We start from the raw sequence: 26,695 nt of genomic DNA, 5'->3' as shown, positions 1-26,695 counted from the left end.
GGAACAAGGTTTTCCACTTCCATGGGCAATGAACATCAGTTCTGGGAATCTCTCCTCTTCCCTTGCTCTGCCTGCTCACCAGGCTTGTCTTTGCTGCTGTCAGTGCCTTTGATCGAGCCACAAGCAATAGCTGGAATAAAATGGTGCCTCCCATTGGACACCTTGCAGCTCCTGGCCATCTGGAGTCCCATTTCATTTGCAGTGGAAATGGCTTGCTTTTCCTCCTTGAAGAAAACATTGGAGAAAGATGTGTTCTCTGCACTCCTTCTTCCTGCCAAGTGTTTGCTGCTCTTTGCTGGGAAGCACCAGATCAGATCTTTGTCTCAGAAGATAAAGTCCTGGGGCTAATTTAATAAAATAGGGTGATTCTTCAATCTCCATCCTCTGCTGTTTCAGGCTATCTGTTGATCTAGGAAAATATTAGTGAAATTTTTATTTGTAGCCATGAGGGAAAGTTTAGAGGAAAGCTGGGATTTTGATGCAGTCATATGCTTTTACTGGGTTGGAGCCCTAGGCCCAGAATTATATAATGGTCCCAAGCACAAACAAGATTAAAGGGAAATATTTTAGTACATTTCCTTTATAACAATATTTCTCCCATGCGCTCTGAATATTGTTAAAGTGTTTCTAGCCACTATATTATAACAGAAGAATATGCACCTTGCTGATATAAAAGGATGTAAAATAATATTTATGCAGACATCCCCTGCTAAATTTTCAATATATTTTGTTGTCAGAGCTCTCTCCTCTTTTTTAAATGTTTTAGATGCATTGCTAGGCATGACATTATGCTTTTGGAGATGTGTGCTTTTACACAGTCTGCAGGGTGACTGCTAAAAAGCATTCCAATTTCCAACAGCAGGCATTCTTGAAAGTGGATTAATAAAGGACAAAGGCCTCAGTGATGACAAATGTATGACAGTTAGCCAGCACATGAGTGCTATGCAGATGTCACTCATTTTTGTAGAAATCTCATTAAATTTGATGCTTGGATGTTATCATTCATGGTGTCAGTCAGATGGCTAATGCAGAAGGGCTTTTCTCCCAAGGGCTGTGTAATTGCTCCGGATCTCTAAAACAATTTTTTAGCTGAGAATGCCCAATTGAGGAAAAAATGCATGGTCTGTTCAAATGCTTATCTGGAAACTAGACAGAAAATGACTGGTCATAAATGCACTATGGTGCAGTCGACCTTCATGAAGAAGACATTTGGGGCTGTGATAGGCTCTTATACAACTCTAGGAGCACTGAGAATCCACTGTCAAGGATATCAGTCGTTTATCTCCTTTCAGAGCAATTCCATAGATTGATACTTCATTTCAGGACATGCATGACTGCATTTTGGCAAATTTGTTTTATGTATCTTTTTATTGTTGGAATGATCATCCTGAGAGGCTGTTAGATTACTTGCCATGATACAATGCTAATGTGAGAGTTCTTGAAAAACAATTACCAAAAATAGCTGTAGTCATTCAGCGAGGCAGTGCCCTTTCCTATGAATCCCAGAATATGCACTGATTTACTTCACTGCTGCCTGACCAGGAGAATTCTTACTTTTACCAAATAGCTAAGAAGCCTAATATGTAGCAGTTCACAAAAACAGATTTTTTTGACCTGAAGAGTTTTGCTTTTTGAATGACAAGGTGCACTGGCTTGTCATCAAGAAGATGAGAGGTTAAGAAACGAGAATGAGACAGTAACTACAGAATAGTGGGAAAGGCACATAGAACTGCAGCATAAAACAAGAGCTTGACTTCTGCAGCATAAATCCCTTTTACTGTACCCAGCTATGATAGACTGTGTGTTCACATGTGGTAGAGGAGATGATGGAGAGGAATTTGGATGTATAGTAGATGCCAGAGACACTCTGGTTTTAATGGATGCATCCATAATGTGAGTCCCCCATGTGTGGTTTCTGTAAGGTGCATAAGGGCTGTGGGCTGATGGAGAGGTTATAACCCAGCCAGTGTCAGGATAGACAGGAAGGTTAGGCTTAGGGTTGGAATGTAAGTAAAAACAGACATTGATTATTTCAGCCTGGATAGTCTCAATTCATTTCAGGGATGAGGGTCAAGATAAATCCCTGGTGCACTGCCTGAGAAGTCCCTTAGTGGTACCTGTCATGTTGTGCCCCTTTGCCCTGATGACTTCTCTGCCTTGTGCAAACCTAAAAATAGTGAATTTGGATGAGGCAACCTTGAGAGATGCTGATTTTTCTGAGCTCAGATTGCAGATTGCAGTCCAGAACCTCTGAGCTGGACTTCTGTGTAGCGGTACTTGTTGACACAAATGTATGGCGAGCACAGGGAACTTGGATTTCATTTAAGGTGCAAAAGCACTACTAGCCTAGGGATTGATCCTGGATCACATTGCTAGCAGTTCCCAAACCCAGTAAGAGACTGAGTTTTGGCAGTGTCTCTTTCTTTGGCACTGCCAGCCACATTTAGTGCTGCAGGGATCCCTTGCCGGCTGTCCCAACCCTGGTCCATGCTGTTCCCTTCACTCTCTCCAGTCCTACTGTGAGCACCAGCACTCCCAGGATTACGTGTGTCTTTTTCAGGCACTGAGTTAATAAACAACCTCACATCTGATCTTTAATTTATTATTTGTTTCTAGATACTTTTTGACTGAATTAAGTTCATACCTCTAAGTTGATCCTTGTAAAAAAAGGTTCTTAGAACAAAGGATCATTTTCAAACTCTAGAAAAAAACCAGCTTTTAAAAGATATGAATCTATTTCCACTTCATATAATTAAAAATATTTAAAAAAATTAAAGGTCCTATTACAAGATTGAATTGCTGGAAATGTTTTGGTGAGGTCTGTGGGCTAAAGGGCTGATCCTCCATCTACAGCAATATACTATCTTCCAATGTAATAAATGTGTAAGTTGGCACACTGAAGAGGGCCAAAGAACAGATCTGAACTCTAGCCCTGATCCTACCTGCTCTTATGTTGGCAGACAGACTCTATCACAATGCCAAAAGCTCTGTGAAATTATGATTTTTCCCACCAGTGCTTTGGCACAATTAATGGATTCCTGTGGGCTGGGACAAATCCTTACAGGTGGCTTGCCATGCCCATCCTGAGGGAGGGGGACTGGGAATGTAAGTGTGTGAATTGGAACTCTGCTGTACCCTCTGACCTCAGGGAACAGCTCTGTATTATGGACATATTCTGTGAGTCCAAATAACGGGGTGTGTGCTCAGGGCATCTTCCTGGCCTTTGCTACAGCTCAAATGTAATTTCAAGGACCAGCAAGAATCTGCTGACCTTGTTTATGTTCCATTTAATAGTGTGTTTGAAGGCCTTTAAGCCCAAGTGCTTGTCTTTAAGTTTTATTGGCAATATCACAACAGAAAGGAGCAGGGTGGTCAACCTAACCAGCAGTTCTTGTGTTATATTTGCTCCGGGTCACTAGAGTTCTGAGGAAACATTACTTTTCAAAAAATAAAGGATAAGAGTGGATTTGTTGCTTAGATTGCTAGTTTTGCCAGTCTATAAGATGAATAGCTTTAACCTTTTTATTTTATTTTTAGACCACAAAATGTGTACTTGAGCCACAGATTGTAGTCACAAAGACTTTCATCCCTTCACACTGCCGGATTGTGCTCTGCTTCATTTCAACATCTTACAGCTTGCAGGTAGATGTTTGATTGTTTGATCTCAATGCTCACATAACTTACAGTAGGCATGCACAGTGCATTTGCTTATCTCTCGGGGCACAGACTTAAAACACATGTGTTATGTGGTAGGAGGAAGCTGATTTTCATCCCAATTTTAAAGAAGCTTCCTTCCATGTTTTTTGTTTGTTTGTTTGTTTTTGTTTTTAACTAATATTTGTACTGGTCAAAGGATTTTAATTAGCTCCATATATGATCATAATTTTCCAAGGGTATACAGCATTTATGCAGAGATTTAAGAGGACTGGGCCTTATTTTTTTTTACTCTTAAAAAATCGCAGTGTCTGTTGACATCCATAACAATAGAAAACACAATTTGAGCTGTAGGAGTGAAAAGGATAATAAAAGCAAACTCAGTGAGTAAACAATTACTAAAATACCCAGAAAATAACCGGTATCTAAATCTACTAAAATCCTTAAGTGTAGATGAATGAGTAAACAAATTAAACTGTATGCTTAGATGTCACAGGTCTATTTGTACTGTAACTGACACCAATACATTATTTCTCCTAAAGTAGATTTGATAGTAGATATGTAATATAAAAATGTTTTATAAAGTACTTTTATTAAATGATGAAATCATAGAATCATTAAGGTTGGAAAAAAACCTCTAAGATTATCAAGTCAAATCATTAACTTAGCCCCATTGTGTTAATCACCAATTCCTCAACCATGCACCCTTTGAACACTTCCACAACTGGCGATTCCACCAATTCCCTGGGCAGCATATTCCAATACTATCCTTTCAGAGAAGAAATGTTTTCCTAATATCTAACCTTAAGCTCTCCAGGTGTAACTTGAGTCCATTTCCTCTTATCCTGATGCTTGTTACATGGGAGAAGGGATTGACCCCTGCCTCACTACAGCTTTTCAGGTAGTTGTAGAGAGTGATGGCCGTATCTCTATCTCTATCTCTATCTCTATCTCTATCTCTATCTCTATCTCTATCTCTATCTCTATCTCTATCTCTATCTCTATCTCTATCTCTGCATCTATCTATCTATCTATCTATCTATCTATCTATCTATCTATCTATCTATCTATCTATCTATCTATCTATCTAAAAAATATATAAATTATTAGGGGACTAGATGTGCTGAAACGATTTTTATACGGTCATTGATAAATAAAAGGAAACATGAATAAAAAATTTCTATGCATTTTATTTGTTTGAAATATTTTCTGGTTTAGAAAATGGCTCATGTCATTAGTTAGCAACTCAAACTCAAAACTTGAGCCAACTTGCCTGGCTGCTGCATTGCTGGCAGAGACCTCATGGTCATCTTAGCTACCGTCTCCCAGGCTTAGTTACCTTGTACTGTCAACCCTCTCTACCTTTGTTTACACTGTTCACTGAAAAAATTCAAACATTGAGTAAGTAATTTTAGGACTAATAGAATTTGCTTTTTGTGATTAGGCAGGAAAATTTTAAGGAAAGAAAAATTGGAGATGACCTTGCTACTCCATAGACTGGCAGTGCATAATGCAGCATCCAGCATCTGTCTGAGTAGTCTGAAACTTATACAAACTTACTCTTTTACTTATAATGAATTGTAAAGCAGCTTTGCAAGACTAATTTGCAAGTAAGAGTTGATGGAATTAATTTGAAAACTTAATGTTACTGAAACCAGTATTTTGTTGTGATAAAAAGCTTTCATTGATTAAATAAGCATTAACATCTTGGAAACTTGGTAGCATTGATTGGGCACTGAAGCTTTCACAGATGTAAACCAATCTTTTTTATTCACAGTTTTGTATTTCTAATTCAGTCATGATGCTTCTAAAAAGTAATGCCATGTATAAAATGGATAACTGGGAAAAAAACCTATTCTGGTGTCTGTGGTGTCATTATCGTCTCTACCAATATTGTGGTTTATATAGCAAAAATCACTCACTCTGCTCTAAATGTTTGAAGCACTGTCCCCATCCATATGAGATAAGGATTAGAGCAGGTTTTGCACGGATCCCTTAATCTGCAAGAAACTCTCTTATTCCTGGAAACTGTTGCTGAACCAGGACTACTGCTCATCTCAGTGTATCTAAAAGTGTGCCTGTAATTGACTACACGAAGCCTCATGATGACTTATGTGAAAGCAAGTTAGACTCTAGGGTGGTGTTCCCAACTTCCACTATTTTTCTTTGCTGAACTGCAGACGTTTTTCTCCAGACAAACCTTCAAGCTTGCAGAAGAAAGAGCAGAGAATATACAGAAAACAGCTTTGGTAGGACATTTTTCTACTCAAGCTTTTTTTTCTTGCAGCCTATGGCAAAGCAGTGCTTCAAATGAATTCATTAGAAATTATGTGTTTTAAGAGAAAAGAGATACTTTTTGGTAAAGTAAATGTAAGAAGTAGCCTTTTGCTCTTATCTCTGACATTTGCTGGTGTTCTTCAAAACCTCCCAGTCACTGTATAATAGATTTTGTACCAATGAGTTAAATAAACATAAACTGTAAAAAAATACTGTAGCTAATTGAACCGATGTACAGTAGTAAGGGTCAGCCCTTTCATGGTCTCAACATCTTTATGATAAAAGTATTTCTAGTTCTAAACATCTTCACAGCAAAACATAGTTGAAGGATAGGATCATTTAGATATCCTTTGAAGTGAAAACATGAAAACACAGATAGCTTCAGATTTCAAGAGCATAATGGAAAATATGAATGTAATAAGCCCTTCTTGGAAGTCATGTTTTAAAACAAATTAATTCACCAAGCAGGCATTGTCTCAAGAAAAGCTGACACATTGCTGGCTACAAGATCACCTGAGACATCTGTGAGAGGCAGGTCTCTTGGCTGGTATTTGGGTGTTTGGTACCCATGTTTGTGATGATATCATTAGTGTCAGAACATGACCTGCATATTTATCCTGTATTAGAGCCTTCTGCTTAGGTAATCACTTCTTTGTGAAAAATCAGTACAGAGACAACTCAGCTAGTGGTGTGCCAATGTTAGGTGGAAAATCAGCCAAGCTCTAGCATTCTGAAGTTCTGCTCCTCTGCTGCTTAATATTCACTGCAAGTTGCAGATCTGAGTGGTTAAGTAAAGGGGTAGCCAGAAAATGCACATGACATGGGAAAAGTATTCTTGGACTGATGTCAAGAATGGGATTTAAAATCATAAATCACTTCTACTTCTTAAATGGCTCTTCTCTTCATGTGCTGAGGAAAACATTTGTTGACTGTGTAGTGAGTATCTGTATTCTTCTGTAAACATTCTTGTTTGCATGGCAAACAGGTATTCTGCATTTCCTTGGGTGAGAAAACAACAGAAGACATAAATGAAATGAAATCAGGTAATGATTTGGGTGTTAGGAGTGTAAGTCCTTAAAGGTGATTTTTGTTGTAGTCATTCATTCCACTAAAACTATTTCTTTGATCATCAAACATACAGAATTTCTGTCATGGGATTGCACTTGAGGTACCACATTTCTTCAGGCTTGGGGCTAGAATAGTAACCAGCTTCTGTGAAAAGCTGTTTTCTCTTCTAGATGTCCTTGAGATGTATCAGCTGCTATGGGCTCTGATGACTGTCTTCCAGAAAATATTGCAGAAAATGTACCACTATCTCCATCTTTGCCCCAGTGGAGGGCAATCTGGTTCAGAGGGTGGGTTGCCTGTTATTTAGCTTTTATAAAGCTATTTAGCTTTTTCCTTTCCAATAAACAGTTCAGTGTATTGGCTTAAGCCATTGACAGAGGTTCACCTGAGGGTACCTCTGTTCATTTCTGCAGTAGGAGTCAATTCAATGGAAGAAGAAAATATTTTGGTTGCTGGAAGTGCCCTAAATTGTGCCTTACCCATCCAGGTGCTCATTTGTTTGTCACCTAATTTCTGTGCTCCTGGCTCCTCTGCATTGGAAAGAGGCTTGAACCTTTCTTGATCCCACCTAAGAGCCACCTGCAGGTATAGTATACTTTTAAGGAGAAAGTGTGATTTTGAGTCATGGTCTGAGACAGATAAAAAGAGTTATCCTACTTCATAGATGAGCACTGCAGTTGCTGAGCTAAGTTGAAAGTGATTGATATTGCCTCTTCTGCCTTAAATCAGTTCTGGCCTTTGATCTGAAACTTCTCTCATCCTCCCCATATTCAGAGAGTAAAGGACTCTCTGGGGACCTCTACAGAATCAATGTGTGTATCTAGAGGGGATGTGGTTCTCAAATGAATGAAAGATTATGAAGGGTTTTTTTTTAGGCACAAAATAATAATAAAAAACCCTCTGATGATGAATTGCAAAAAATTTAGTAGAGCTGTATTTTGGAGACTAAATACGCCAGTCACAGGCAGAACATCTCTTCCTAATGAAATCCACTTTACTGGCAGCATTAGAAAAAAAAATGCTAGGGACCACTAAAAAGTTTTTCTTGATTTAATATTCATAGTTTAATTACATTTTACAGACCTTAGAGAAGTATTTGGAAGGGCTTTTTGAGTATTTAGTGCTGACAGAACTTGAATCCTGATTTTGTCCAAACATGACCTAGAATGTTTGAAATGTTCCCAAAAGAGATTCAGTAGGTCACAATCATTATTTAAAAAGTATTAGATGTGTTTTTCACTTCAAATTACCTAAATTCAAGACCTGTGAGGTAGTGAATTTGAAAATTTAAATTTTGAGTTTAAAAATGTATAACACATTATAAAAAGTCGCAGAATAGAAATTTGCTGCTGTCTTTGTTTCCTTTGTTTTTCAGACACACACACATACACACACACATATATATGCAGTAAATTCAGGAATCTTCTTGCACCATTGATTACCTTCTTATGAGTAATTAGACTCAAAGAAATTGAGATTTACTTGGTACTGTCCATTCTCTGTTCTTTTTCTTGTCTTTCATTGGTGATATTTTAGGACTATAGCTTTCATTGTATAATGCAGAGCAAAAAAGAGCAAGGGCAAAAATAGTGACATTCCTTGGCATATAATCAAGGGAACTTCCAGTAGAAGAAGTAGTAAAAATGGTTTCAAAATAGATAAATATTATTTAAGGACACTCTATGTTTTCCACACAATAAATGATACTGAGACATTGAACTTTTTGGAAATACAGTGGTCAATGTCTGTCTGTTAAAGATCAGGATGTTAATTTCAAGCAACAGAAGTCTGCCACGTTTGTTTCTGCTTCCTTCATCTGAGGAGGCTGCAGGGAGGGACGATACTGTTCCACTTGGAATTAAGTGCTGACAAAAAGTCTTTTGACTTAAAAGTAGAGAACCAGTTGAATGCATACTTCAGTTTAAATTTAATCAATTTGCTAATGGCAGTAATTCTGATATTCATGAATATCTAAAGGAGGGGGAGTGAGATTATATTAATTTATTCTCTATGTCCAATTTATTTCATGTAGAAACATTGTAAGAAGGACAATTTTTCAAGAAAAAATTGCAATGATTTATTAAAATACCAAATGAACCCTACAATAAAAGTAATGATTGAAATGGAGTTATATGCTGTTATGATATTATCAGTATTATCACTAGTATTTTCTGCAAAGACAAAAGGAGAGAAAGGTCAGAGGAAGGGTGTGCTTGTGCTGTAGGTTTGCTTATATCAATACATATAAGAGTTCATATCAAAGGTTCTGCTATCTCAGTTTGGCTTTGGGCTGTAAAATTTAAAAGAAAAGAGTGTTTTGTAATATGCATAAAATGAAATTATTTTGTCTATAAACTGTACTGGAAACAAAGAATAATTTGGCTTTGGATTACAAACTTTACTGCATGACTTTTCTTCTTTCATAGAGGTTGACTTCCTGTGTCAGGTGAAATTCTTCAGAGTTAACTGAAATATTTACTGAAACATCTGTTTCTGTTCGTATCTTCTCCTAAGCAATGTCCAGCATCACCAAAAACTAAACATAAAGAAGTTTGAAAGGTGCTACAATTTGGGATCATCGGTGTCAAATTGCAAACCACTATGTGCACTCTACAGGCTGAGATAGGGGAGAAAAAAAATTAGAGATACTGAAATGAAAATGAAGTTCCTGTAAAAGTACAAGGAGAGATAGATTAGATTCTTATAAACATTTTTGATTGTTGCACTGTTGATGTCTGTAAGGACTAGTCATTCACACTTCTACGCTGAAGGTGCTTCAAACATTTTCTGCAACACAAAACAAAATTTCTTGCTCTATCTTAAAATTATCCAATTGTAGAAAAAGAGAAGGAGAAAATTGTAAGCAAAGTATATTTGAATTCAAATTCCACTACAAAGCAGTTATAGCTTTTACTTCAACAACCTGGTGACATGGTGATGAGACTCACATAAATGAATCCTGATACTTCTTACAATTCCTTTTTTAAAATTTAATCTCAGACCTCTTCCTCAGAGTAGAATTTCATTTCTACAGGAAATTCAATAAACTAATTTATATAACCAGTATCCTTAAGTAATAATTTTGTAACCAGTCTATCCTAGATAATAACTAAGACCTTTTTGTCACAAAAGTTCAATTTAACGTTGAGATTGCCTTGTCTATCCATAGAGCCTTCTGCTCCTGTCTGAGACAGACAAAGGGGGCACAAAGGCCTTGCATAACCCAGAAGGAGGAATCAGATTTCATAAGGCAGCTAAAACAGTATTACATGGCGAGTCAGCTGAATACAACCATCCCAAAAGTGCCATAGCTCAGGGAAATCTGACGGTCCTCAAAGTGTCTTTATGGAAATATTGAACTATTACTTTCATGAAAAAATGGAGAGCCCTGAAGTCAGCCAGAAACATTTTTTATCGTTTAAAACATATATTTACCCTAAAAGTGTTGCATAGGATCACATCAATACAAAAATAATTTTGATTTTTTTTTTATTATTTTTCAAATGTTAATAAAATATCTACCTTGATTTAATATTTTAAAAATGTATCATCCACTGTACAGCTACCCAGCTGTACTGCCTAGCAGGGATCCATCTCTCTTGGCATTGCAGGACCCACCAGCCCTTATGCCAGAAAGTGAACTGCAAATCCTCAGATCCCCTCAGGCACTGAGCACATGTGTCTGTCTGTGTGTGTGTGTGTGTGTGTGTGTGTGTGTGTGTGTGTGTGCACATGCACACACCCCTAGTGCAGAATGAAGAAACACTCTGCTTAACGGAGTTGGCATCACTATAATCTGGGATCCTTCAGGAAAAGGACCCTGTGATCCTGTGGACCTTCCTGAGTTCCTGAGAACCTTCCTAATCAGGAAGGTTCAATGACAGGTTAAACAATTTAACAGATTATAGAACTGGGGCATAAAAATGCAGTAAACAATAGGTGGTAACAATTCCATGTGTGAAAAAGCCCAAATTCTTGTCATATTATGGAGATTCATTGTTCATATCTATAATTTTACAAAAGGCTGCGTGGGCACCCCTCTTAGGAAATGAATGAATGTTCCTAAACTGCTAAAGCTGAAAGAATGGCTTGACCATAAGATGAAATGCAAAGCATCAAATAGAATAGCAAAAACTCATTACCTTAGACAGGTCTGTGAAGGCTAATTGTCTGCATTTTAGCTAATCTGGTATACCTTTTGTGCTGTTACCTCTCTTAGAACTGTCTATTAACCCACTGTCTTTTGTTTCTCTCTGCAGTGTGTGCAGCTTATGTTGCAACTCCTTTCAAAGACAGCAGGTTAATCCCAAATGGCTTCAATAACATGAAATCTGAGGACCATTGCCTAGCAGAGACAGCCCTGAAGCTCACGTATCTAAAAGTCCCTGGTAGAGCTGTGTGTGGTGGATGTGTTTTCAGGGAAGAACCACAAGCATACTCACCCCTAACAAGCAGCTCTGTCTCATCCGACACGGTGTCCGCTGCGGTCTGGACCCTGCAACCGTATCTGCCCGCGTGCATCAGGAGGATGTTCCTGATCATTAAATCTGCAGAGGACGCTTGCTGAAACAGGGATGAAGTGCCAGTTTAAAACTCAGGAAATCTGTGTTCAAGGTAGTTCACAAGGGTGTTTTTTGTACAGTCTGAGCAACTCTTGAATGCAGCTTTCATCTTACGAAATGTATGTGTCCTAATACCCTCTTGTGAGGATTATCAGAGCAGTGCACTTATACAATGATTAGTAGGGATTAAAGAAGAGCATTTCAGGTTTTTAATAACTTTGACTTTGCTTAAAGCACATTGCACATATTTGCATGTTCAAAGCAAATCATTCCAACTAGCACAAAGAAATTCATTAAGGAGATGAACAGAAATATTTTGGATGCCATCCGTGGTATTAAAAAAAGTCCTCTTAGAAAATAGGAACTTTCTTCCTCTTCTTCTTTACTGTAATGAAGTGACATTTGGAATATGTCTTGCTACTGTGCTAAAATTAAGATTACTAGAAAGATAATATTGATTGATTTTTTTATTAATGGAGAGAAAGTTAATGCTAAATATGAATGAGAAAATATTATATGATTCTCATCCTTCCTGATGAAATAAGTATGTATTTAATGCTGAAAAGTGCAAAATATATATAGAGAATATAAAGAGAGAACTAGTTCAAATTTCTATTTTTTAGAATTTTAGCCAACAGTCATTACAATTCCCCAAAGTTCACTTTAAAAAACAATAGGCATTTCCTTTCTCAGATTTGGTCTGCTTTACTAACCAAGCAAACACTGACAGCCTTTCCTTGAATTATATGTTTCTGTCCCATTCAGTGGTTCTAATTTGAGTAATTTTGATCACGAGTGAATAGAATTATACCCTGCATTCAAAATAAAATATTTCTGGGGTACTAGAATTGATACTTCTCTAGCTGTGCTGGAAATATGTCACTGAATTCACCTAGATTCATACTTGCTTGTTTCTTGGCTTATACTTATTCTGTGCTCATGTAGACACACTCAGATCTTTATCCTTATTCATTAGCAAGTTATGAGCTCCCTCTTTATAACCAGTCATTCATACGTGCATGACCTTGTTCTTCATGGGATTGAATTTCTTGTCTGTTCCCATCTGTTATTTTCATCATCTGCTGCATTGGTAAGATGTCCAATTTGTACCATACAATCATCATTTGCATACTTCTTTCTTTTATGCCAAGGTCATTAATGACAAGATGAAATAGGATTCATTTCAAGATCCAATCTTCTATAATTTAGTTTTTTCTTTTTAGGCAGCAGAGTTCCTTTGCAGCACATATTGGCACACTTCTTCAGTCAATCTTCTCTTCATTTGCATTTTTTGAACTAACTTGTTGTAATATCCTATATAGCATCAAGGCAAAATCTTTACCAAAGGATATTCAAATGAAAAGAAGGAAAAGGAAGGTGGAGACATTAAGGCTGCCTCTGAGGCCAAAGTGAATGTGGGCATGATCTATAGCTTAATAACCCTGTAGATCTAAGAGCATGATTACCATGGGAGTGTTTTGCCTTCCGAAGTGGCCTAGGTAATGATGTTGCTGAAGGGAAGATAGTCAGACCAGTCAGGCCATAATGCAATTCTTATATTCTTGCTCTGGCATATGAGAAATCACAGCAGGGGAAATGGATATCTCAGTACTCCACAGCTCAAAATGCAAAAGAAGAGCACACACTCCTATCTGGAGTCAAATTCAGGATATAAATTTTTTTAAGTTGCACAACAGTAGCATTTACTAGCTCCTACTGAAACGGGTTGCTTAAGATCACTTGTGATCTTGGTACAAAGTTCTAGTTACATAAAGGATAAGACCAGAATCAGTCCACATTTGTCCTCTCTTGAGGGTAATTTACATCTAATGTGTGTTTTGTTGTTAAGTGTGAGAAATAGCATAATGGATAACAACTGTCTAGTTTCATTGTTTTAGGAGCTGTTAAAAACCTTGGCTGTCACTCTAACTTCCAGAGGGTTCATGAATGTGTGAATCTTAATATTCTTATCAGGAAAAATAGATTTTTATAAAATAGATAGTATTTCGTCTGCACACCTGGGCAGACAAGCTTCAATTGAAAGAATCATTGCTGTAAATGGAGGGCTGTGCAGTGCAATAGATCTCGATGAAACACTTTTATTACAACATAACAGGATGTGCAGCCTGCATTCCTGAGGATGTGTGAGTGGATTAAACACTGACTGTGTTTAATACAGATAGGTATATGCTCAGACACTGGATTCTTGATTATAATCAGGAAAATTATGACACATTTCAGCTTCCATTTAGATAAGTAGGAGATATGTTTGAGCAGGGACTCTTAAAAAAATACTGTATTAGTGCTGTTCTGTGGCATGTATAAAGTGGTCTTCATTAATTTTACGACTTTTCCAAGTCATGGAAGACAAATTGTTTGCTCATTAGTTTATCCTCTAATGAGAGGCTCTAGGCCACAAAAAGGTCTGGGGGAGGTTAAACTTATGTGCTGACTTTCTATGTCTCAAGAAAAATTCCTCACCTTGTCATTGTAGCTGCTACTTAAACTTGAACGATTACAATCCAGTTGAAAAAAAAAAAACCTACTAAGTGGGAATGCAGCAGAGACTCCATTAAGAAAAACATTTAAGGTCAGAAACTTTCTTCTGCTTTTAGACTTCTGTCAGTGGAAAAAGACATCATGCTTCAGCAAAGCAGAGACATTCACTTCCCTTGGGGGAAGACAAAAACTGGGTGATAGGAATGCAAGCAATGTAGGAAGGTCTCTCTCATCTGGGCTAACATGATTTAGTTCAGTCTGGTGTATCACCAACTTTGTGGTCTCAATTTTATTTAAAGACAAAGTTAGTGGCATTTAAATTTCTTTGTCTAGGTCTAAATTTTGATGCTATTAAGTTATGTTTTTAAAAGCTGCCTTTTATTTTACTGATTTTATGCTCTTTCTTTACAGGGAATATTTTGCAAGAAGTGCATTTTTTCAAAGTAGCATTTTATTAGAAAAATCCATATTCCTTGGTGTTGCATCATGTATTATCCACAGAACCAAGTATCAGTTTCTTAATCTCTTAATCTTAAACTTCTACTGTGTGAAATGTAGATTGTATTTTACTGGAGCTAAAACTTAAAAAAGACCAAACCAAAACTGATAGGTTCAACAACCAACTTTTACTGATTTTCAGGGAAGCTAAGAGTAACCTTCAAGGCCAGCATCACTACAGACCTGCTGTACACTGTTGATCTTCATTAAGCAGCAAATAAATAATAATAGAGCTCAGAATCCTCTCTGTCATGACTAATGTTTCTCTCCAGGATTACAAATTATTGTACCATTCATGTTATGCTCCTAAGCATCCCATTCGTCTAGATCTGGGCAGCTCCAGTGCTGAATGATATGTCAGGCTATGGCTCTGTCTGCTTCAGCATGGTATGTTGTCTGAGGTCATAGTCATGTCTGCAGTGTATCTAATTAGCTGTACATTAGTTGTACATATTGCTTGAAGATATTTTTCAAAAATTGGTGCCATTGATGCAATAGCATTTGCTTTGGAGGTGGAAATACTTCCCCAAATTCAAAAAGGCTCCAAAGAACATATAACATGCATTCTTTTGCATTCATTGTCCTAAAATTTGGGGGATTTGCAGAAACAGAAAAACCCAAACAAGCAAACAACAACAAAAAAAAGACAATTTTCAGAGAATTTTCTGTTGGGGAATTAATAAGTCTTCAGCCATCTCAAATACCCACAGAGAGGAACTTGTGTGTGGATTTTTTTTTCTCTTTCCATCTCATAAATCTTAAGAGGTTGTTGTGGGAGCCTGAACTGATACTAGTTAATTACTCAAACAATCACTTAACTGCCCAGGTGCAGAAGGAGTGCACACCACCACCAGAGGCTACAGCTGCATGTTGGATAAGATAAGAGAAGAGGCTGACAAGAGGCAGATCTTGCAAACTGGGGTCCAACTTTTTATCATACCAAAGTCCTTACAGTAGTGGCTAGCTGTGGAAATTCCCTTCCAGAAAAGTGGCAGGTCATTCACACACAGCCTGAAGGAATTCACCCTTTCTGCTGGGCCATAATTGGCTCAGTTTTACTGATATAAGAGGCAGCTGTGATGTCTTAGTCTTAGAATGTATCATAAACCACCAGACTGATGAAGAGTCCCATGATTCAAAGTATTACATGATCCAGTGTAAAACTCCCTGCCCCAGGGGAGGTACTTGGGCATGCCCACCCACACCTGAGTAAATATAAACCCAGTGGATTTTGTGTTTCTCCCACCCCTCATGGCTCAAGACAGTGACTATCACTTTGATTAGAGTAGAACATTCGCCACTGAGAAGACCAGAAGAGAACCAACAAAATCTGTGCAGCGGTGACATATTTCCTGTCTCTCTGTCATTCTCTTTCTTTCCCTGCTCCCACTCTCTTTTCCCATTTCTTTCTCTCTTTCTCCCTTTCTCCCTCGCATTTACTGTTAAATAAAAATCCATACTAATGACTTTGACATATGGTCTCGTTTGCACCTTAATTTGGGCAAAGACATCTCTCTCATTTTAATTAGCAGATCTTAACAGTTGTGATTTGCTTTGCAATAAACAACTTTTACATATGTTTCTTCTTTAAAATGAAAAGAATTAAACCTATTCTTCCTGAGAGAGCTAGTTCATTGTCCCGAGCCAGTTGCTAGGAAACCTCTCTGTTACCCTGTCCATTCATTCACTGAGTTTTTATCTCTAAACCAAGGTGGTCCATTCAGTGTATCCAACCTTTTCTTCTGAAGACTTTGCAAAATTCAAATTTCTAATCAATTTCTGAAGACTTTGCACAATTTCTAATTTGTCTGCATTTGAAATGGAGCTCATAGTTATACCCTAGAGCACTTTCTTAACATCTAAAGTCTTTTGTTCCTTTCTCCCTATCTCTTCCGTGAAGGAATTCCACTTGGGTTGATTATTACATAATTTATGGTATATGCTTAAAATACAAAATCACGTAGAAAATCTAAATGAAATATCATGATTTTGTCATTGTATCAAACCCAGCTTTCATTTAATCTGCTTCCAAAGCTGCTCATTTTCCAGATTCATTGTCATACTTCCCTTCTGCTCTCCAACTGCAGTTCTTTGAATGTAGCTCTGATTTATCTTGGAAAGAGGGACAAAAGCCAAAGAAGTTCATAGTACTGGGTAGTCAGTGGAGATGACGTGTTGACACACAGCTCTCAATTCCTACACTGCAAGGGCTTGAGGACTGCCCAGTACTGTGCAGAGGATTCAGGCTGTGAACTCAGCCTGGACAACGTGTGATGAAAATTGTCTCTTTGCCTGGGAAGAATGTGTCTAAAACGGGTAATGAGAATATTACAAATGATCGTGATTCAACAAAAGCTTAATTCAAAGGGAAGAAAAGAATGGGCAAACACTGACTTTCATTGTAGGAAAGCTTTTATGATGAAAGCCAAAGTGGAGTTTGGGCCACTTCTTTACTATGGCTATAGGGGTTTATCAAGGTTTGCTGCCTGTCATCTAAATCTCTTGACAGTGAGAGGTAAGGATGCTTTACTACAAAGTGGTTTTAATACAGAAGAGTGTGTTTGGGAGGTACTAAATGCCTAAAAAGATTCCATTCTGTTTAAACTGGGAACAATAAAACAATGCTGTGTCGAGTAAAAAGGACTGAGATTTGATCCTAAACAAGAATGACCTGGGTTGTTAATTATAGCTTTTTCAATTTAAATGATCATTTAAAATATATAGGTGTTTTTGCATGTAACACACAGGTTAGGTGAATTCCTAACTCATATATTACTTCATTTAGCAAAATAAACTTTATTAATGAAATTCAGTTAGATTAAATTGAAAAATTATATCAGTATATTTTTGCTATATTTGAATGGCAATGGAGGTTCTTTTGGTGAGTTTATCTGAAGTAAACAATTAATTTTACAGAATAACCTTCTGGCAGTGTTATCTTTGTACTATTAACAGTTAAGTGAGGACCAGCAATACAATAAAGTTCTTTTAAATAATACTAACAATTCATATGAACATTATGATGGATTGTTGTCTTCAAGCCAAATTCTGTCCATATTCTGTTTAGGACAATTTAAGTACAATACAAATTAAGGAAAATTCTCAGGTTTGAACGTATCAGCTACATCTGTCTACTGCTTGTGATGATTACAAACTGCAAATATTTAATCTGAGAAGCAGCAGATTTCTTCATTGATATATTGGTAATGGAAAATTATATTCTGAGCTCTGTCTTTTAATCATATAAACACATTTGGAACAAAGAAGATGAAATCATTATCAGTTTTGTTGTGATCAGTGGTAGGAGGCAGGATAATAATGGTAATTTATTGGTGCCCAGGAGGATGCAGACTGACTCATAAAACATAACTTGCATTCCCCCTGTCTATAAGAAGTTAAAAGGATGCCTTTAGGTTTGTGAATCCTTAAGAATCATGAGGGGGGAGTGCAGACTCTTTGAATGGCAGTATTTATGAATAGTTTGCATAGACATGGCAAGAGTTATGAAAAGAGTTGTTTTGGTGAATACTGGTGGCTTTTAGTGGGTGCCAGAGAGTGATGGAGTGTTGAGAGTGGAGAGGGAGAACTTGAATAAACTTGAAAAGATGCACTTGAAATGCTTCAAATGCATTTCAAGTGCATCTTGATTGCTGCAAGTGAGTTTGATTAATTTTATTGAATAAAGGTAGAAAAAGAGATGAAGTTAAAAGAATATCAGCTGTCAGGTGGTCTGTCGTGTACTGGGATAGTTTTGTGAAATCAAGGAATTAACAAAAACATGGAAAAAGCAGTGAGAATTGGAAGGAATGAGAAAAGGGATGGGATATAAAATGGCAAGCTTCAGGACAGAGATGCTCACTACACTTCTGATGCTAAATTCCTGTTCTGTATTTGAGATTTTTATTACCATGAGAAAAAAGATGAAAAGACTTCTAGATGCTCCCTCCAGTGCAGTAGGTTACAATGAAAATGATGATTATGTTTTGCTGGGTTTTTTTTCCTTCCAGTGTTATATCATTTTGTCTGGAACCTACTTACATTTCCTATTTGTTAATATTCATTGGAATATGTTTATTCAGAGCAGTTGTTACACAATGACTGTTTGTTATGATTCTTGGTGTGTATATTGTTGGATAACATTTATGAAGTATTTATGTGAACATTATCTACTGTGCTGCATGCTGTGTCTTGGTTTACCAAACAAGAGAAAAAGAGAGAGGGCAAGAAGTAGAGGTGAGCTTCAGGATAGTGAAAGCTTCTTCCCATTGTACTTTTCTGTAACAATACAATTGAGGTGTGCAGGTGCAAGGCCTCAAGAATAAAATCAAAAGTTTGGGAATGTAAGAACTGAAATGGAGGAGTACTTCCAGTAAGGCTTTGGAAAGCACTGCCACAGCAGCTGGGGAGAAAGGCTGCAGAGCTGCAAGTGTAAAATAGCCAGCAGAACTTTAAATGGAGGCTTCTTTAGAAACTGATATTGATCAGTTGTTCAAGCAATCGACTCTGCTGTTATAGCCCAGATTAACACTGTGCCAAGCAGTTTAATGATCCATCAGCTCCAAGTAAACAGAGGGGGGAATGGACTGTCATGAAATGTATTTTATTTATCCCAAGGTTTTTTGCTTTAGAATGCTTTTTGTAAACAAGGAAAGGTACAAAATACCACAATGGAACAAATCTGTAAAAGTTATCTGACTGTATTTCATTACTTATTACAATTTTTTAATCGAAATTGGTCAGGAATGTTAAGAGGCTCACATTTTCCAAAATTATTAGTTATCTCCCTTGTCTAAAATAAAACTAAATAGAAGAGTGCAGAGAATTTTTAAGGTTGGAAAAGACCCTTGAAATCATTGAGTCCCACCATTAACTCAGCACTGCTGTGTTCACCCTTAAAGCACATTCCCAGATGTCACATCCACACTCCGTTAGAACATTTCCAGGATTACTGATGTCACCAATTCCTTGGGCCTGTTCCTATGCCTGACCAATTGCAGTGAAGACATCTTTTCTAACCTCCAATCTAAATTTTCTCTGGTGCAACCTGGTCACTTCCTCTCAGGTTGTCACTTGTTACCTGGGACAGGAAAACTCATCCTCACCTTGCTAGATCCTCCTTTGAAGTAGCTGAAGAGGGCAGTAAGATCCTCCTCAGCTTCCTTTTCTCCTGGCTAAACGAGATCAGATGCTGCTTATTGTCTCTGTCCCTTACTCTCTATTAACAGCCAAAGCCACAAGCACTTGTATGCGATAATTTACACTTTTTTTGATTCTAGGAAAAGTTTGGAGTGTTTCTTTCTTAACACAGCATCAAACAGATTCAGTCAGTTCACTAGAACTGTTTATATCCTTCTTTATTCCAAAGAAGACATGTCTTCTTTGTGCTTGGATTTTGGTTTGTAGTTACCAGCCATAGAACTCAAAGTCCAGAAATCCTTTTTTATTTAGTACACAATCTAATTTACAGCAGCTATTTATTACCAAATAACAAGATTTAATTTTTTTTTTTTTTTTTTGGTTTAAACTGCTCCTGATTGCTCAAGTAGGTAACTGCTGTAGCATGACAAGTGGGCATAACCTGGTAATGAGCCCAGGGCTGAAATATCTAGAGATTAGAGTTGACAGTAATGGCTGTGTTCAGCCTCTTCCATCAGCAGGAAAGGATTGCAGCAGACAGTGAAACAAATTGGTAGCAATGACGCTGATATGGCAGCTTTACCCTGAACAGAAATTCTCTGTGAATAGAGCTTGTTGTCTTCTGCAAGGCTTCTGACATCTATTGCTGTTTTCCTCATGTTGGGGGGCAGTCGGGGTGTTCCATAAAATCCCTGTTTAATTAACCTTGTTTGGGTTTACATCCAATAAAGAGGAAAAACATTATTATTAACAGCCTGTTGTTTTAATTGATTTCATGTAGTGTAGAACTTAGCTCTTCCTATTTAGAAATGATTAGGAAATTTTAATCTTAATTTCTTGAATATGATAAAAGTACTACAAGAAATTAGGGAGCGACTTGAAAATACAAGGAAAGGCGTAAATTTATGCATTGTCCAAAATTCTAGGTTATCAAATTGAAGTCTCCAGTACTAGGCCAGAATGAAATGCATTGTTTAATCTGTATGTGCTGTCCTTTTTGAAGTAAAACAGTAGATTTCCATTCACTTCCATGTGAACAAATAACCATTGTAAAATATAAGATGACAAGTCGTACTTATTGCTTCCCCTCGTGGCAGTTTCAGCTAAGATCAAAGACCAAGAACACATTCAGACCAAATCACTTTCCTGAGTCTGAAAAGTCAAGGTGAGGGACATTGAGAGCAATGCTGTTGCTTTCCAGTCTGTGGATAACCCCAGTAAATCATTTTGTTTGGCTGCTATAAAAACAGTATCAGCCTTCAAGCGCAGAGTTGGAATTATGATAGTTGGATGAAAATCTACTGAAAAAATCTGATCCTTTCAGATGAAAAAGGGATATGTCTATGAGAAGATTAAGGTCAGTAGAGATTTTAGAAGAAAATATTTTCAATAGAATTTTGACTAGGACTTCTACATTTGGCACAAGGGACAGAAAATCAAAGTTATCCCAATAAAAAACAAGAAAGTGTCAACTTTCTGAGTTCATTGCATACTGTGTTGCTACAAGAAAATTTTGGAAATTCAGACTTTCATGAAAAATTTTTTCTATTACACAAATTATCCCTCACAGAACCTAAAATGTTATCAAGTCTTTTGCTAGACAAAATAAGGTTTTACCAATGCCAGAGGATTCTGGTTTTATATAACCCTTGGCATTCTTGCTTTTCTGCTAAATGTATTGTGAAGTTGCATATACAGATAATTTGAGAGGTTTTCTTTTCCTGCACTTCTATATGCAGTCATTCCAGTGGAAATCGCCTGGTCCATTTTCCTTAATATCCATTTAATGCACCAGTTGACATCCTTATCACACTTAACTTTCTGCCAGGCAAATCCTTGAAGTACCTAAATTGGTATGGGCACTATATCATTGATAACTCAGCAAAAGAGAATTGCAAAAATACCTTCAGTTTGTATGAAAAATTACTACTCAACATGAAAAATCATAACAGCTCTTTTTTGGTACAAAAGTTACTGATATAATTAAAAAAATAGTAATATTTATCAGTAAGATAAGATTTTCTTTTTAATTGTAATTGCTAGGGATCATGCAATTCTAGTAAGTGAAAATTTATCTACAGCCCAAATAGATATTACTTTGGTGGTAGCTTTTACAACACTGCATTAAGCATCATGATGCTCATCATAACACTTGGGTCTGGCACAGCGAAAGTATGAGCACTGCAACCAGTGATGGGAAGTTTATTGTGGTTTTATTATTAGCTAAAGCCATTTAAATAATGACAAATTTGTCAGGCTTTAAAGCGAATAATCAAACTTTCAGACAAGCCTGAAAATATTTTTATATGATGAAGTATCAGTGTATGGACAAAAAAAGGATATATAATTCTGTGACTTCATGCACACAAAAGCTATTTTTTTTCTTAAATGCACTCCATTAAAAGCATTTTTTCAGGATCAACTCATGCAATTTTGAAATGTTTCATTCAGAAGAGCAATATAAGGGAAATAGAACTCTGTCAGACTTCGAGTACTTCTTTTCTCTGTTCATAAACCTGTGGTTTTAACTCACAGTGTATCTCAGCTTTGAAACTGGATAGGTTAAAGGAGATTACATGACAGCAAAAAAAGAGTTTTCTCTTCATTTGTCTCCAGCATCTGGTCATGCTTTAGATTTTAGTGAAGTAAATAAATGCATTTTTAACCTTTTGATTAATTTCTCATTCTCACGTCATTAACAGAAATAATAATGAGATGCAATTGACAGCATTCCACAAGGGAGTAGATATGGGAATTGTGCCAAAACACACCAAAAAATTCCTGAATTACCACAGTTTTTATTACCAGTTTCAAGATTTGCATCTCTCACTGATCCAGCTTCATTTCAGGACAATGAAAAAAATTAAGATATTTTAGCCACTACTTTATGAGAGGTTTGTTCAGCCTGGAGGAGACTGAGGTGAGACCAAGTTCCCATCTACTTCCTAGTTAGGGGAAGCAAAAGGGGTAGGTGGAGATCTCTTCACATTTGTGACAAGACCCAAGGCAATGGCCTGACGTGGTGTCAGAGCTTGACAGAGTTCAAGAAGTGATGGACAACACTCTCAGGCACATGGTGTGACTCTTGGGTGTCCTGTGCAGGGCCAGGAGTTGAACTGATGATCCTTGTGTGCCCCGTCCAACCCAGCTTAGTCTGTGATTCTATGAGTGGTACCATTTTCACTTAGTAAATTAGCAACAACACGCAGGCAGCTCAGTTAGGAGGAGGTCATAAACTCAAATAGTTGGTTAAATCTATCAGGTTTTGGCCAAATTTTAATCATGTCAGGGCAGATAAAGCAATCAGTAATTTTAGTGAGATTTGCATCAACGTTTGTCTGAAAATAGGATGTTGTCTTTGATTGGTTTGAATAAGCCTTATTTCTATCAATTTGAGGGTTTTCTCTTGTAGAAATGGAATTAATGAAGAATTATTGAGAGAGATCTACAAAATCCTGTTTTTTCATACGCTAAATTATATTAAACTAGCTTTATTTTGATATGAGATATGAAATTACTTTGAAAATTTCCTAGCCTGTGGATTTTTCCCATTGATTAAGAATTTTCCTTGAAGAGAGATTCTGAAATACTAGGAAAGAATAATGTAGATTCTTAGATTTTAAGAAAAATTTTAAATCTGTTTTAGATTTAAAATTTTTGGGAATGATTTGAAGTTAAATTCTAATCATAGGGCTTTTTCTTGAATCAAAAAATGATCTTGAAGTTAAAGAAAAGGGAAAGTTTTCCTTCTTACATAAATAGTGTTGTTTTGAGTGTTATATTCCTTGGATGAAGACAACTATACTAAGAACCTTCCCACTAAAATATACCTTGCTAATGTTGTCCAATTAAAAGGTTTATTGAAGTAAACTCAGATTTTAAAAACATGAACCCCCTACCAAGAGGATATGACTTCCATAAAGAGTATGACTTCCATACAGGCAAACAGAAGAATAAATTGATTGCAGCTGACAAGATTTTTAATGCAAAGTTAACTTTGCTACATTGTACTCAAATGAGATACATTAAGTTTTAAAATTTCCTGACCTTTATGAACTTAATTTTTCTGTGTTAATATAGCGTGGACACTCGATTTACATTTCATTAGTTGGAAGATTCAGATAAATTACCGTAGATTCCATTTCCAAGCTTGTTCAAATTAAAAGATTTCTTTCTACTAAGAAATGTTCAAATCACTTTACATCAGACAGGCTTGAAATTCTTTGTCATACCATTTGATCATATGAAACTCTTTTTGACTCAAGTAGCAATACTCTAAATTGGTATGCATATTTTTGTCCATATGATTCATATTGACTTAAATAATGGTTACATGGTTAGGAAGTACTTCATGCAGGGAAATTAGTAAATATAGCCTTTGCTATTCAGATATTAAAATATTTTCTAGGCAAGTAAAGCATTGGGAGGTGAGGGCATTTCAACAGATGTTATCTGTGAGAGGGACATCAATGCTTATAGCAGCATCCTTTCTGTGTAAAATCAGTAGAAGAATGTAAGTAGGATTTGATGGAAACTCCTTTCTCTTCCCTCACAAAGGGATAATCATTATTAGTGAAGTATCAGATACATATTACCTGAGACATGGCTAATAATAGGATATAGGAGTTTAAATAAAATATCTTCTTGAAGAATACTACTTGTAGTGATTCTAGTGATCTGCAGTTTGCACCTCCTCTTTCTAACATTTCTTTCCAATGTTACTGAAACCAGTTATCTCTCAGTTTGGTAATTTGGCAAATGGGAGTAATTTCTATCACTTCCCAGCACAGAGATGACAAATGCATGGTCACTTACTGCCTTGATGCTTTCAAAGTGTCCACCCTCTTTCTCAAAGTCAATTGGCTGCCCATTGAGGGTCCAGTAGAAGGTGACATCCATGGTGCTGTCATGAAGAGCTTTGCAGCTGAGGACGATGCTCTCTCCAACCGTTAGCTCAATCTTCTTGGGAGTCAGCTCTATTCTTGTAGGTTCTGGAAACAGAGCAGTGGTGGGAACATTCAGATGGAAATTAACTTATAGTGCCAGACCAAAATAATAGGATTGACTGATGCTGAGTCTACCCAGAGCTTACACTTGTTGTTAGTATGAATTGCAGACGGTCAAATACTGAAAGATATTCATAGTACACACTGAAGTATGGCACTGGGGACCAGAAGGTACAGACAGCTTCACAGAGTCAGTAAGGCAGAATCCTAAACAGCAATCTATGGAACATTTGAGATGGAATAATTAATTAATTTTACAAGTTTCAGGAAAAACTACTTTTTTTTCTTTTCTTTTCTTTTTTTTTTTTTTAAGGCTGCACCACCTGGAATCTTGTGATTAAATGAAAATTCAGTTTTGTCACATAAAATAATAAAGGATGTTTCCTGGATTACTAAATACAAGAGGTAGCATGAAAAATGAAGTCAAAAGGCTTGAACACCTGCAAAGAAAATCCATTAATTCAGCTGAAAAATGAAAAAGAAAAAAAGGTTCAGAAATGGATTGCTACTCAGTAGTTTAATATTATTATCAATCTTCTAAAGTACTAGCTTTCTCTGGATTTTATATAGATACAATTATTACTTTAATTTAAAGGTCTCTTCTCATGCAGAAAAAGTTAGGGGTAAGTGAGTTCCCAAAGAAAAAATATGTTAAAAGCAATATTGATTCTTTTACTTATAGAATTATTTGTAGTTTGAGTGATTTAATATATATATTAATTCTTATGACACATCTACAATAAAACAGCTGGAGTATGCAACATGATTCAGTGTTTGACCAGATGGAGTTTAGTCCCTTTAGCTTGGTGGAAATGCTTTTTTATTCTTCCTGGAGAATGCTGCTTTATGGTTGGCTGGGGATTCTAAGTAATATTTAAATATTAGTCAAAATAAATCATCATTATCATCAAAGCAATTTTTCATACCTTTAACAGATACTGATGCAATAATTTCTGCAGATCCAAATACATTCACACCTTGGCATAGATACCGCCCTTCGTCAGACTTGGAAGCATTCAGGATTCGCAGACTCCCATGTGGAAGAATAGTTATCCTGGAAAGGATAAATCCATAAATATATAAATATCTCTCCCATCCTAGCCAAATTCCATGGTGATATCTTTCAAAGATAATAAATAGGATTAAGGACTGCTGCCTCTGTAGCAAGGGATGATGAAGATGATAACTGAATTATCTTCTGTTTCAAAAAGGTTTTAATAGATCCGTTTTACTCGTCCTTCCTTAATTCAAAATTTTCGCGGAAGCATCAGTGGATTAGTATTCTTTGACACTTATTAGAGGTGAATTGTAATGAAACTTTTGTAGAACAGTAAAAAAGGTAATCCTTCATAATTTGTCCTCAAAGTCTCACCACTATATTTTTGTCAAATCACATTTCAATATCAAGCACAGGCTATTCCATCTAGAAGAAAAATGACCTTAGAAATCAGATCTGAGAATAATAGGAAGCAAAATTCAAAAGACAATAAAAAAACCCCTATAATTGTATCTGGTCAAAAGAGGATTTATGGCATCAGAGCACAGTTTAGCAAAGTGACTTAAATAATCTTTGCTTTTTGTAGATGGGCTTTTATTTTTTTTTTTCTGAGTCTATAATTGCAGCTCCGTTATATCTCTTGGCTAAAGCATATTCATGAGAAATATTTACCTGCTCACATTTATGAGTTTCAAATGTTGGTTTTGCTTGCACAATATTAATTATAAAATCCAAGAAGGAGCATGTAAATTAACATTCTTTATGCTCTTCTAAAATGACAAAGACCCTGAATTTATTCTATCTTGGTGTTGCAGTCTGGAAGAGCAGTAAATAATCGTGGCTCTTTTTCTGACAGAGCAGTAGGAGCCTAAAAGGAGTATGAGAACTCTTAGATGGCATTTATCCAAGCCCTGCTTGTAGGTGTTGTGCATCCTTTCCCAGGTTAAGTAGTGGTTACGACTCTCTTGAAGGTCTTGGGAGATGTAGGCTGGGAGCAC

General features: G+C 36.6%; 1 protein-coding gene across 1 annotated transcript in view; it reads right to left on the bottom strand.

Annotated features, from left to right (window-relative positions):
* Positions 1-26,695, bottom strand: part of CNTN5 (contactin 5) — a 315,435-nt gene that overhangs the window by 37,114 nt on the left and 251,626 nt on the right. The window contains exons 12-14 of the mRNA XM_030234928.2: positions 25,627-25,754; positions 24,510-24,685; positions 11,442-11,562 (exon numbers count right to left, since the gene is read on the bottom strand). Coding sequence (XP_030090788.1) covers positions 11,442-11,562; positions 24,510-24,685; positions 25,627-25,754 — 425 coding nt within the window. The remainder of the gene's footprint in view (positions 1-11,441; positions 11,563-24,509; positions 24,686-25,626; positions 25,755-26,695) is intronic.

This window comes from Serinus canaria, chromosome 1, assembly GCF_022539315.1.
Source record: "Serinus canaria isolate serCan28SL12 chromosome 1, serCan2020, whole genome shotgun sequence".
NCBI classification, from domain to species: domain Eukaryota; kingdom Metazoa; phylum Chordata; class Aves; order Passeriformes; family Fringillidae; genus Serinus; species Serinus canaria.
Note: the sequence above shows the minus strand (reverse complement) of the source record. Positions and strands in the feature narration are given on the sequence as shown.